Source organism: Budorcas taxicolor, chromosome 2 (genome assembly GCF_023091745.1).
Source record: "Budorcas taxicolor isolate Tak-1 chromosome 2, Takin1.1, whole genome shotgun sequence".
NCBI lineage: Eukaryota > Metazoa > Chordata > Mammalia > Artiodactyla > Bovidae > Budorcas > Budorcas taxicolor.
In genome coordinates this window covers 83182441-83195097 of record NC_068911.1, presented here as the reverse complement: position 1 = coordinate 83195097, position 12657 = coordinate 83182441, and the positions used below count along the sequence as shown (strand labels likewise).

At 39.2% G+C, this 12657-nt stretch overlaps 1 protein-coding gene across 1 annotated transcript in view; it reads right to left on the bottom strand.

The window, feature by feature from the left end:
- The window catches only part of ACVR1C (activin A receptor type 1C), a 62947-nt gene that overhangs the window by 36586 nt on the left and 13704 nt on the right, over positions 1–12657 (bottom strand). The window contains exon 2 of the mRNA XM_052655012.1: positions 1422–1661. Within this exon, the coding sequence (XP_052510972.1) occupies positions 1422–1661 (240 nt within the window). The remainder of the gene's footprint in view (positions 1–1421; positions 1662–12657) is intronic.

Here is a 12657-nt window from a genome sequence, read left to right as displayed (position 1 = left end):
GAGTTTATCAGGACGTAAAAGACATCCCCCTGCAGCCAATAGCCAATTAGTAAATACCAGGAAACCCCTGCAGCCAACAAAGATTAGCCAGTTAGTAAATACTAGGAAACTCCTGCAGCCAATCAGCCCTTGCCAACTCTCTGTTCTAAAACCTATAAATACTGCTGTAAATCTGGGCTCGGGGCTCCTTGCTCCACTCCACTGCGTTGGATGTGGTGGGAGCCCTAGCTTGAGCTAGAAATAAAATCGCATCATGCTTTTGCATTGCTGTGGACGTCTTATTCTCTCAGTTTTGGGGACTCGGACTGTGGGCATAACACATGATAGCTGGGAGTCCTCTGCCATCTTAGGGAGTTTGTGATTACTGGGGAGAAGCTGCTCTGTTACCCGAAACCCAAAAAGCCCTTGGATGCTTTGTGCTATGAGAAAGGCTCATTTAAGCCAAAACACAGCCTGGTATTTTGAACAGCTGCATCAGGGGTTCTGAAGTTCCATTAAAGATGGAAAGAGTTATCATATAACCTTAGCAGCAGCAGCAGCCAACACAGGAAGGCTGTACTCTTCCCTTTTGTCTTCTGTTTCTAAGCTTTAAGAACATATTCTTGATTTGAATTTCAGGTCAGCTCCCTATTAACTTCACACACACACACACACACACACACACACATCCCAGGGGTTGATTACAGATTCCAAAGACTTTCATAATCACAAGCAAAGAACACTACTTTGCATAACTAATATCTTTTCCCCAGAATTCAGTGCTTAAGCCCTATAACACTTCTGTGCCCCCGAAACACGACCAAGACAGCAACAACTATTATTGCTAACCAGAAAGTGGCAGAGGGCTGAGAAAAGAAACTGCTGTCTTCAGAAATAAATTCTGAAAGCATGTGAAAATGAGAATCTGAATACCTAAAGGCACAAAAAGCAACTGAGAAGATTTAATTCTTTAGGCCAGGACAGTTTTTACTCTTCATCAAATCCTGAAAGAAGTTTCTATGCCAGAATTTACCATGTACCATTTCAAGTATTTTAAACAATGGAATTAATAATATTTGGGCCCCTTTTTTGTTAAAAAGTGAGGTACCTAGAAGACTCAAAGTCATAGAGCCAGAAAGTACATAGGCAGATGCCAGGGGATGGGGGATGGGGGGAGAGATGGGGGAGGGGATGGAGAGTTAGTGTTTAATGGGGACATAGCTTCAGCTCAGGAAGGTGAACATTTCAGAAGATGGGAAGATGGCGAGAGTTGTACAACAATGTGAATGTCTTTAGCGCCACTGAACTCTACACTTAAATATAGTTAAAACAGCGTGCTGTATATTATGTGACTTTTACCACAATAAAAATTAAGAAAAAAAAAGGGATTTATTTTTAAATAACAGTTTTTCTTACTGAAAAAATGAACAACAGGCACATACCAGAGCCAGATCCAGAGGCAGTCACATCGTAAATCAGATCTTTTAGAGTTTTCCCAGCATTCACCAGATTGCATTCAGAGAGGGGCTCCTCCACATTCGATCTCTTTTTCTTCCTGTAGGTGCACTGTCGAGCTTGGCATGCCCATACCGTCAGCACTGAAGCTACGGACAGGAGGAAAACTGGCACAGTAATAACAATGGTCAGCTCCATGGGTCCAAGCTTTGGGGCATTTGGTGATGCTTTAATTAAGAAAAGAAAGAACATGACCATAAGTGAATCCATGTTAAGTATTTTATAACTGGAAATACAGTCACCAAATATTCACATCTATAGTGTGCAGCTACACAATATTCACTCGTGCTAGCTGGTAAGGAATTTCTGTGGTAAAAAGCGAAGGTGGGGGAAGAGAGTTGAGGTTAGGATGCAACTGCGGTTAGGTTCTGTCAGGCGACAGTGGGAGACGGTACCAGGGTCGTGGGAAGCACTGGCACCTGGGGTCCTTTTTAAGGCCTCCAAACCATTTAACATTTCGTGACTATTTTCTCCCCATGTTTCAGTCATCCATCCTTCAGGCATGTTCGTTCCTTTTTGCCACAAATGATCGCTGAGCTCTTACAACACGTTGCCACTATTCCAGGTGCCGGGGATAGGGCAGTGAGTGAGAGCGCCCAAATGCTTGCTCTGTGGTGCTTTATGCTCTCACATACCCACGGACGGAAATGTGATACAAAAGCAAGGGCTTCCCTGGTGGCTCAGATGGTAAAGGGTCTGCCTGCAATGCGGGAGACCCGGGTTCGATTCCTGGCTCGGGAAGATCCCCTAGAGAAGATAATGGTAATCCACTCCAGCACTCTTGCCTGGAAAATCCCATGGACGGAGGAGCCTGATAGGCTACAGTCCATGGGGTCGCAAAGAGTCGGATATGACTGAGCGACTTCACTTCACCCACGGACGGAAATGTGATACAAAAGCAAGAGATCATAAGTCGAATAAAATAAAGTCGAGCAAAGAGACAGACTGATGGTGGGATGCCCCTTGTAGACAGATGGTCACATAAGGCCACTCCGGCGAGGTATCAGGGAGCAATTAAGGGAAGTCGCTCCAGGAAGCCTATTCTCAGCAGAAGGAAATCAAGTGTAACAAGGGGCCCTGAGGCAGAGACCTACTGGGCACAGTTCAGGAATAATCTTTGCCTGGAGCACAGTAAACAAGGAGAAAGGTGAAAGGATATGGGGTCAGTGAGGTCAAAGAGAGAAGGACCACATGGGCTCTTGCAAGCTGAAAGGACTCTGAATTTTATTTCAAGTAGAAGCTGTCGCAGACTTTTGAACAGACAAAAGATAGTATCTAATATATTCTGAGTGGCTGCTGTATGAACAGACGCTAGGGGCATGAAAGTAAAAGCTAAGAAACCAGTTACAACGTGTCTGGTATTTTCAGTGTAAGCATTTTTGCCATAAATATTTTTGCTGAATAACCAGTTGGCCACAAGGCAGTTTGGCTGTAAAAGATAAAATAACAAAAAATAAAAGGGTGACATTAAAAAGGAAACAATGAGGGACTTCCCTGGCCATCCAGTGGTTAAGACTCCGTGCTTCCAGTGTTTAATGGGTTTAATCCCTGGCTGGAGAACTAAGATCCCATATTCTGTTTGGCGTGGCCAAAAAATAAATAAATAAACATTAAAAAAAAAACAACAATGAAATGTGAAAATGAATAATACAGTTTTAAATATTTTATAGTTAAATATAAAATATTTGAATATATTTAAAATGTGCAAAGGTTCATGGTGTACTGCATAAATAATTTTCTTTAGTGAGTTGTACCTAAGAACTTGTCTTCCAAGTCTTTTGTTCATAGTATTTTACATATATATATATATAGGCTTGTCGATTCATCTCCTCCTTTAGTGTAACACTTTTTCGCTAAAATGTATTCCTTCCTTAAGAGAGGTACCAGGGCTTCCCTGATAGTCCAATGGTTAAGAGTCTGCCTTGCAATGCAAGGGACACCAGTTCAATCCCTGATCCAGGAAGATCCCAGGTTCCGTGGAGCAACTAAGCCCCTGTGCGACAACTACTGAGCCAGCCCTCTAGAGCCAGGAAACCACAACTACTGATCCCATGTGCTGCAGTACTGAAGCCTGCGCACCCTAGAGCCTGTGCTCTGCAACAACAGAAACCACAATGAGAAGGCCATGCACCGCAACTGGAGAATAGCCCCTGCTCGCGGCGACTAAGAGAAAGCCCACATGCAGCAACAAAGACCCACCACAGCCAAAAAACAGTAAGAAATTTAAAAAAGAAGAGAAAGAGAGGTATCAGTCTCCAAATACTAGGGTGTATATTTGTAACTGAGTTTTGTATTGCTTTGTGAAAGCCTCTATGCTGTTGTTTGTTCTTGGCAAACTGTCCCATGTTGATAGATAAGTCACATGTTGATAGATAAGTCACATGTTGATAGTCCATGTCCACTGACAGACATCCCAAAGTTGCGTGGAAAATGTAGGTTCAACTCTGCACCTTCAAGTCACTGAAGGATTTGAAAACCAACGTTATCATTTTCTAGTATTGTACACAATTTGGCTTTACCGTCTCTTATTTCACATTTCAATAATTGTCATCCAATGTTTTAAGATCACCATCTACTTATCTCTCTATAGACCAGTATGACAGCTAACATTCATCAAATATAAAAATGGGGGCCCTCCATCAATGGAGAAATGAAACCAAACTATCACACCGAAGTGTCAACCAGTTATTTCATCTTCTACAGCAAAATTACCTTGAGGCCAATTAGTTATATGACAAAAACTGTTTGCTGCAAAAATGTTTGCTGTAAAGATGCTTACCTGGAGAATACCTACAGCCCAATTAGAAACCTGATGCAATAACTGAGGCAGAAGATGATGGTTTTGGCTGACAACTCTAAAATAGTATCTCCTTCTTATTGCTTGTCTATTCTCTATAACTTTCTCCTGTTTTATTTAACTTCCTGAATCTTATCACTATCTGGAACATCATATATTCATTTACTTATTATCCAATTCCTTGCAAAGCACATATGCTAGTTCTTCATGAGAAGAACTAAGTCATTTCTCAGACTTTCTTCTTTGCAATGACAATCCAAGAGAGCTTATTATATTAAATGTACTTGAATTTCACTTACAGCATGTTAATCAGAATATGAGAACATAAATCAAAAGTAAATATTATTTAATTCTAAAGGAAAAACAATCAAAATCCTCAAAAATGTGTTCATGAAAGTTTCACTATAATCCTAAAAATAGTAGTCTATCTACTACTAATGAATAAAAGATTTTAAACTGTTAAGTGAGCTTTGGAAACATATTTCATGCTCTTCTATTTACTTTGCCAGGTGGATTTTGGCAGATCAAACTGTTCTGAGTGTCACAGGGTTCCTCTGAAATCATTAGAAGTTGTACAGGTGCATAGAAGGACAGCTTGGCCTTGAATGTTCTTAGGACAAGGTGCTAAAAGAGTTCTCAGACTTGACTTTGATTAAGAAACCATCAACCATGGAAGCTGAAACTTCAAAATTTGCTGTTATGAAAAAGTTTTATTGTCCACTTCAAAATAGTCTTTCAAATCTACATTTCAAGTTGCATCCATATTTTTATGTCCTCACAGAAGTATTTCAAGAATTCTAAGAAAGCCACAGAATGCACTTAATAATTTGCAATTTACATAAACATGTACTGACACATGATTTTAAAAAATAAAATTCCACTATTGGATACATTTATATGGATAAATTTTATTTTGATACATGTTACTAGGAACTATCAATATAAACATTATAGTTAAAAAGCTTATTGATTGCTTTCATTTTAGTAAAGCTCTATTAAGCAGAGCTCAGATCATCACTATAGCAACCAATAAAGAGGCAAAAGGTCAGCAAGCCTGAAAATAGCACAATATCTATAAAAGTGCTCTTCTCTGGTGATGGGTACTGCACTCAGGGATGTTTATTACAGATGGGCAATGTTTCTACTTTTGTGAACAAATTTACTGATATGAGTTAGTAAGAAAAAAAGATGACTTGGCTAGAAAAAGGCTAGCAACACCATCCAGAAAGCTCCCTAAGCACTGAGCAATTTTTAAGGCAAACATCTGTAAAACTATCTTCTAAACCAAATGCTGATTGTAATCGCTACAAGGGACAAATGAAGAAAACTGTAGTCTATACCCAATGAGTCATGGTAGAAAAAGTCATGGTAAGAATACATTTTGGTAAGTTATCTTGGATGAGCCTATTAATTTTTCTAGCAGGTTTTACAGTCTTGATCATAGGAGAACTCCTATTTGATGACAATTTCTAATTTCTCAGACCATGTCAACTGAGATGATTTCTCCACGGAATAATAGCTCCATGGTGGGGTATATATTAATACCAAAAGTGAGTTCTGGGAGTGCTGCATTGCTAGTTCTAGTTATTTCACTCTCTAGTAAATTAAATAGAAGAAGATGGGAAGATAGAGACAGGTACTAGCTCAGATGGAGGAGTGCTTAGCTTACAAAAGTCTCTGCTATATAAGTTCTGCAATACATTAAACCAAGACAGAGAAGGGGAAGGAAGTACAGATAGGGCAGGAAAAAGGGCATGCATGAGGTGGGAGATTCTGCACAGCTAGAGGGAATCATGCAGAAGTCAAAAGATTGTAAGAAGGTGTGTTTGGGCGTGCTCAGTCGATTCAGTCGTGTCCCACTCTTTGTAACCCCGTGGACTGTAGCCCTCCAGGACCCTCTGTCCATGGGATTCTCCAGGTAAGAATACTGGAGTACCTACTCCATGCCATGCCCTCCTTCAAGAGATTTTTCTGGACACCAGGAATCAAGCTGGTGTCTCTGATGTCTCCTGCATTCCAGGCAGATTCTTTGCCCACTGAGCCACCTAGGAAGCCCCTGTAAGAAGCTCAATAACACCAAAAACGGAGAAGGAAATGATAACCGACTCCGCTATTCTCATCTGGAAAATTCCATGGACAGAGGAGCCTGGCAGGCTGCAGTCCATGGGGTCGCAAGGAGTTGAACACGATTTAGCAACTAAAGAACAAAGACCAAAGGGAAAAAGAAAAAAACAAAGAAGAGGAAAAAAAGAAGAAAGGAAGGAAGGAGGAAGGGAGGAAGGAAAAAGGAAAGAAAGGAGACATTTTTTAATCTTTGTGAATTTACAAATTCCCTAGAGAAAAAAAAAGAGTGAGACTGGTGATGGTGAAAGCAGTGGTGGTCACCAATGCTCAGATGAAGTTCAGAGCCAGTTTAGACATCTCAGCTTCTCCCAGGACAGCTTTCATGACCTCCTCGCCATCTCCTATTTCTGGCTTTAGGGAAACAAACTCCTCAAGATTAAAAGAAAAAGATGACAAAACGTGAGGATGGGCTCCGTGTTTCCTCCCCTGCTGACCTTTTCTGTTTATGAAAAGTATGAAAAATCATCAATGTGTATGAGATTTATGTGACCTTCACATCAGTTAATTTGCATTTCCTTAGTACATGCTATGAGGAGGAGATGCCTTAGAACTAGGCAGAGATGTGGACTTGATCAATTGCTTCAAATAACTCGTATTGACCATGGCACAAAAGTCTGTATTATATTTATGTTCAACTTAAAGGTATATTTCTTAACTGTATGTGAATGACATTCAACTGAATAGAAACTAAGATATTACAATGGAGAGATGTATAGAAAATGAAGATATAGAGACTGAAAAGATATGCACGGACTGGACAGCTGTTTAAAAACATATTCGCGCAAAGAAAACAGAGGCCTTCATCCAGACAATGTGAATTTTTATGAACCATTTCAAGGTTAGTGCTCCCTTCCCGAAAGTTGCTATAGCAAGCAGCTACATCAATTTAAAAGGGTCCAAAACATCCCTAAAGAAACCAGAGAGTAATTTATCATTAAAACTGCTCCTCTTCCTTTCATTAAATTTTTCCTCAAGTGAAAAGATGCTATTATTGCCAGGTTGAATCCATGAATGTATTAATATAAATATCAAACCTTCGACTGCCTCCCAACTACCACCAACTCCCCCACAAAAGAGAAGCATTTCTTTCTCCAAGCTTGTGGCTTTGAAATGTTCTCAGAATAAATAACCAAAAAGACAGTGTTGCTGGGATGCCTCCTGATGGGTCTGTTTCTATCCTGGCACCAGAAGAAATGCCACCAGGAACATATAAATGACATGGTGATGTACTGTCCGTCTATCTACCCTATAAACTTCTTTGACCTTTGAATTCAATTAAAGAGCTTTTTGTTTAGTTCACACATTTCTGGGGGGAAACTATAGAAATAATTGCAACTGAAACAGAAAAAAGAAATACATTAAAGATATTCAAAGCTACCTTGTTAATTAGCTCAACAGGAATCATTTCTTTTGTCAAAAACAGAATGACATGTTAAGAAATGAGAAATTTCTCAAATCTTCATGATTAACCTACTTTACCTGCCATTTCAAAGCTCCTTTAAATATGGGTAGCATTATTTCAAACATTTCCTTGATTGTAATGAAAGTACATGTCTAATTTATTTCTTGTTGCTTTACTACATTGGTTCAAAACCTGGAACCAAAAGGATTGGTGTGTATTGTATAATATTCTTCTGAGAACAACTCTGGGGTTGGAGGCAGGAAGTTGGGCAGACTCCACATCTTTGTGTAGTTTAAAATCTACTAAGGATACATGACCCATCTAGGGTGCAATTCCAAAACAACTTTGTTGTTATTCAGTCACCAAGTCATGTCCGACTCTTCGTGACCCTATGGACTGCCGCAGGGTAGGCCAGGTCTGCAGGCAAAACAATGGAGAAAACTTTATAGGAGCAAGGGATACAGGAGATAAAAAGATCATAATGAAGAGTTCCATTCATGATGAATCCGTCTAATATAAAGAATATGTAACTAAACTTATATGTGTGAAGTACACACATGGGAAGTAGAATGGGTCGAAGGAATTATATCGCAAACGCTAGTTTTGTCTGACACGTCAATGTAATTTTTTTACTCCCGATTACAGGGTCCCTCCACCACCACCATCACCTTCACAGTGACCCTTATAAATGTTATCAGGAAAAGTCCAATTAGAAGTTAATTTGGTTAGATCCTTCCAATATGCTCCACTAGAGGGGGCATTATATGGTCCCCCTTCTTCACAGAGAGAATAGTCATGTCAAACAGGTTGCTTCTGATAAATGTGAACCTCAAGTAGGTGAACAGTGGCAGAATATTTTCTGCTCTAGACATTCAACTGAACCCTGACAGTGACAGAAATAAGAATTATTTCTGCCTTTTGACCAAATCAGAGGAGATATTGACGGGGCCATTCCATCATTCGGTGCTCAATCTGTAAATGGCTATCTGCATACACGTTCTACATATGTGGCCTGATTTCATGAGTGTGGAACAGACAGGGAGCTCCACACATTAAAATATTTCCTGGCTAGTTCTCCTTGTCCTCCTGGTTTCTGGGAGGAACACTGAGAAGCTTCAAATCTTCTTTTGTCCACCAGCACCTGAATTTAAGAATAATAATTACTTTATATTTTAAGGAAATAGGAATATTAGATTGAAGAATGAAGAATATAATCTTTGGCATCAGGGGTAGGAAGACCTTTGACTCAAGCAGAGGTGAGACTAATACAATGTAGAAAAATTAAAATTGGTTTCACAGTTTTTCTTCATTTCAGGGCATGTACCAGGGTTAGTTTATTAATCTGTCATCAAAACACATATTCTTTTATTTATTCATTTTATATTAGAATGTATTTGATTTACAAAGTTTTGTTACAAAGTTTCATTTACAAAGTTAGTTTCAGGTGTAGAGAAAAGTGATTTAGTTATATATTCATATATCCATCTTTTTTTCATATTCTTTTTCCACTATAGGTTATTACAGAGTATTGAGTAGAGTTCCCTGTGTTAATATAGTAGATCCTTATTGATTATCTATTTTATATATAGTAGTATGTATTATACTACTATTCTAGTCTATTCTATTCTAGTCAAAGCTATGGTTTTTCCAGTAGTCACGTATGGATGTGAGAGTTGGATTATAAAGAATGCTGAGTGTTGAAGAATTGATGCTTTTGAACTGTGGTGTTGGAGAAGACTCTTGAGAATCCTTTGGACTGCAAGAAGATCAAACCAGTCAACCCTAAAGGAAATCAGTCCTGAATATTCATTGGAAGGACTGATGCTGAAGCTGAAATTCCAGTGCTTTGGCCACCTGATGCAAAGAACTGACTCACTGAAAAAGACTCTGATGCTGGGAAAGATTGAAGGCAGGAGGAGATGGGATGACAGAGGATAAGACGGTTGGATGGCATCACCAACTCGATGGACATGAGTTTGGGAAAGCTCTGGGAGTTGGTTATGGACAGGAAAGCCTGGCGTTCTGCAGTCCATGGGGTCACAAAGAGTCAGACACAACTGAGTGACTGAACTGAACTGAACTGAACTGAGTACTCTTAAATGAGGCTTCCCTGGTGGCTCAGGCAGTAAAGAACCTGTCTGCAATGATTGAGACTGAGTTTGATCCCTGGGTCAGGAAGATCCCCTGGAAAAGGAAATGGCGACCCACTCCAGTGTTCTTGCCTGGAGAATTCCTTGGACAGAGGAACCTGGCAGGCTACAGTCCATGGGGTCACAAAATGTCAGACACAACTGAGCAACTAACACTTCACTTTTACTTTCACTTTATTCTTCAATGATACATTTCTATAAAGAAATTAGATAGGAATTACTCAAGGAATATGTTAGGTTTTTTTAATTAGTCAATCTTTTCCATAAGAAAAAATGAAAGTTCCTTGGAAACAGCACCCAATCTCATAGCTAAGAGCATTGTTCAGAGAAAGCAGTTAAAATATTGATGGTGAAGGAAAAGTTACACTTCTCTGCCTTAAAGTTCCAGCTAATATAATTACTCCTACAGATAACACAAAGGCAGGAGGGGAAAGGGACGACAGAGGATGAGACGGTTAGATGGCATCACCGACTCAATGAACATGAGTTTGGGTAAACTCCGGGAGTTGATGATGGACAGGGAAGCCTGGTGTGCTGTGGTTCGTGGGGTCGCCAAGTCGGATACGACTGTCGACTGAACTGAACACATAACACATTCACATGGAGCAGCTTGTTCACTTGAAAGGAATGACAATGAGATAATGATATTTTCAATCAGTACAATATCTGTATATTATAATGACCCCCAAAATTATTTAAATAAACAGGTAATAGTATTTACATAATTGAGAAGAGTATGGCTTATATAGTGTAAAATCCTCAATTTAGGATTGCTTATAAATTTCACTTTCAATTTCCTATTATATCCCTATGAACAAAATTTCATGATTAAAATCAGTGTACTTGTTCCTTGAGACAAGAAATGCTTCCTATATTAATCTCTTAGAGCACAAGTTTGACTTTTTGTATGCTTACATTTCAGATGCTTTCCAAAATGCAAAAATTATAGCATCTTTCAGTTTATGGGGAAAAAAATATGCCTGTCTGGCACACCTGTCAGGTGTGGGTGAGTCCTCAGAGAATGAGCTACAAATGGATTTGTTGATGTGATGGCAGAACAATTCCACAAGGGGTCCCATGAGTATTTCTCAGCATGTCCTGCCACCTTACACTGCCTAGAGCTATGAATTTACGTTTAAAATAGAAAATTATAAAAGAGACATCAATGGGTTTCTTTAAAGGAATTAAAATAAGGAGACTTTTCAACTCCCCAAAGAATAATACTTGGTATCTGAGTCCGCAAAATTTTATAATTATAACATGCTTTAAACTTATTGATTTTTGATCAATTCAATTCTAATGTTTTGGCCCCTTATCTTCCTTTAAATGTAATCCTTCAGTTTGGTTTCAATAAGTCTAATTTAGACATGCACCTAATCAATATGCATTGTCCATCCACCCTAGGTTATATAAATAACAAATTATTCTTTTTTTCTTTACACAACTGAGAACAGGAAGGTGAAAATTGTACTGAGGTTAAGAAAGTACTCACATTTTAAAGTTGTGCACATATTTTCTGTATTGAAACTAATTATTTAAATTAGTCAAAAATACAGTAGTATTAAAATAGTGTAATGAACTCCAAAAGGAAAAATCAGAAATTCTTATTACACTTGCCCTTTAAAGCACTGTATGTTTTGGTAGCAAAATAGGAACAAAGACACTCAGAACTGGAACGCTTTGCTGAATAGTCTATTTCCATATGAAGGTTGGTAATTAGTGCAAGCATAAACTAAATAGCAAGTCTTATAAAAATTAACGGTATAAATAACAGGTTTCTCTCGCCTAGGTTTCCTGACATTATCCTGGATGAATTTTCATGACAGTTTTAGTGTGCTCTTGATACTATTTGACATCACCACTATTTCTCTGAGCATCTTTCTGATGTCACCTACAGTCACCAAAAATCATTTCTGCTACAAATTACAATGTAACACAGCTATAAAAGAAACAAGCAACAAAATATGACTCCTTCACATAGGAAAAGACATGTTTTAATAACAAGAAAAGAAAGCCAGACATAAAATTGTATTAAATAGAATAACTCAACTATATTAAAATAGAAAATATACTAAACTACTGAAAGTAGGAACTCTGAAAGTGAAAGTTGCTCAGTCTCATCCAACTCTTTGCAGCCCCATGGACTGTAGCCCTCCAGGCTCCTCTGTCCATGGGGATTCTCCAGGCAAGAATACTGGAGTGGGTTGCCATGCTCTCTTCCAGGGAATCTTCCCAACCCTGGGATCGAACCAATGTCTCTCTCATTGACGGCAGATCCTTTACCATCTGAGCCACCAGGGAAGCCCAAGGTTACCAGGATATAAGCTCAATAAGGACTGAATAAGTGAATGAATGAACAAGGAAATCTCATGCCCAATAAGGAAGTCAGTCACTTCTGCTTCAGCCATCTGATACCAAGAGGGAGACTTCAAGGATGCCAAATCTTCTGATTTTTAGTCCACGGAATTCTCTAGGCCAGAATACTGGAGTGGGTAACCTTTCCTTTCTCCAAAGGATCTTCCCAACCCAGGGATCGTACCCAGGTCTCATGCATTGCAGGCAGATTCTTTACCAGCTGAGCCACAAGGAAAGCCCAAGAATACTGGAGTGGGTAGCCTATCCTTTCTCCAGCGGATCTTCCCAAACCAGGAATTGAACCAGAGTCTCTTGCATTGCAGGTGGATTCTTTA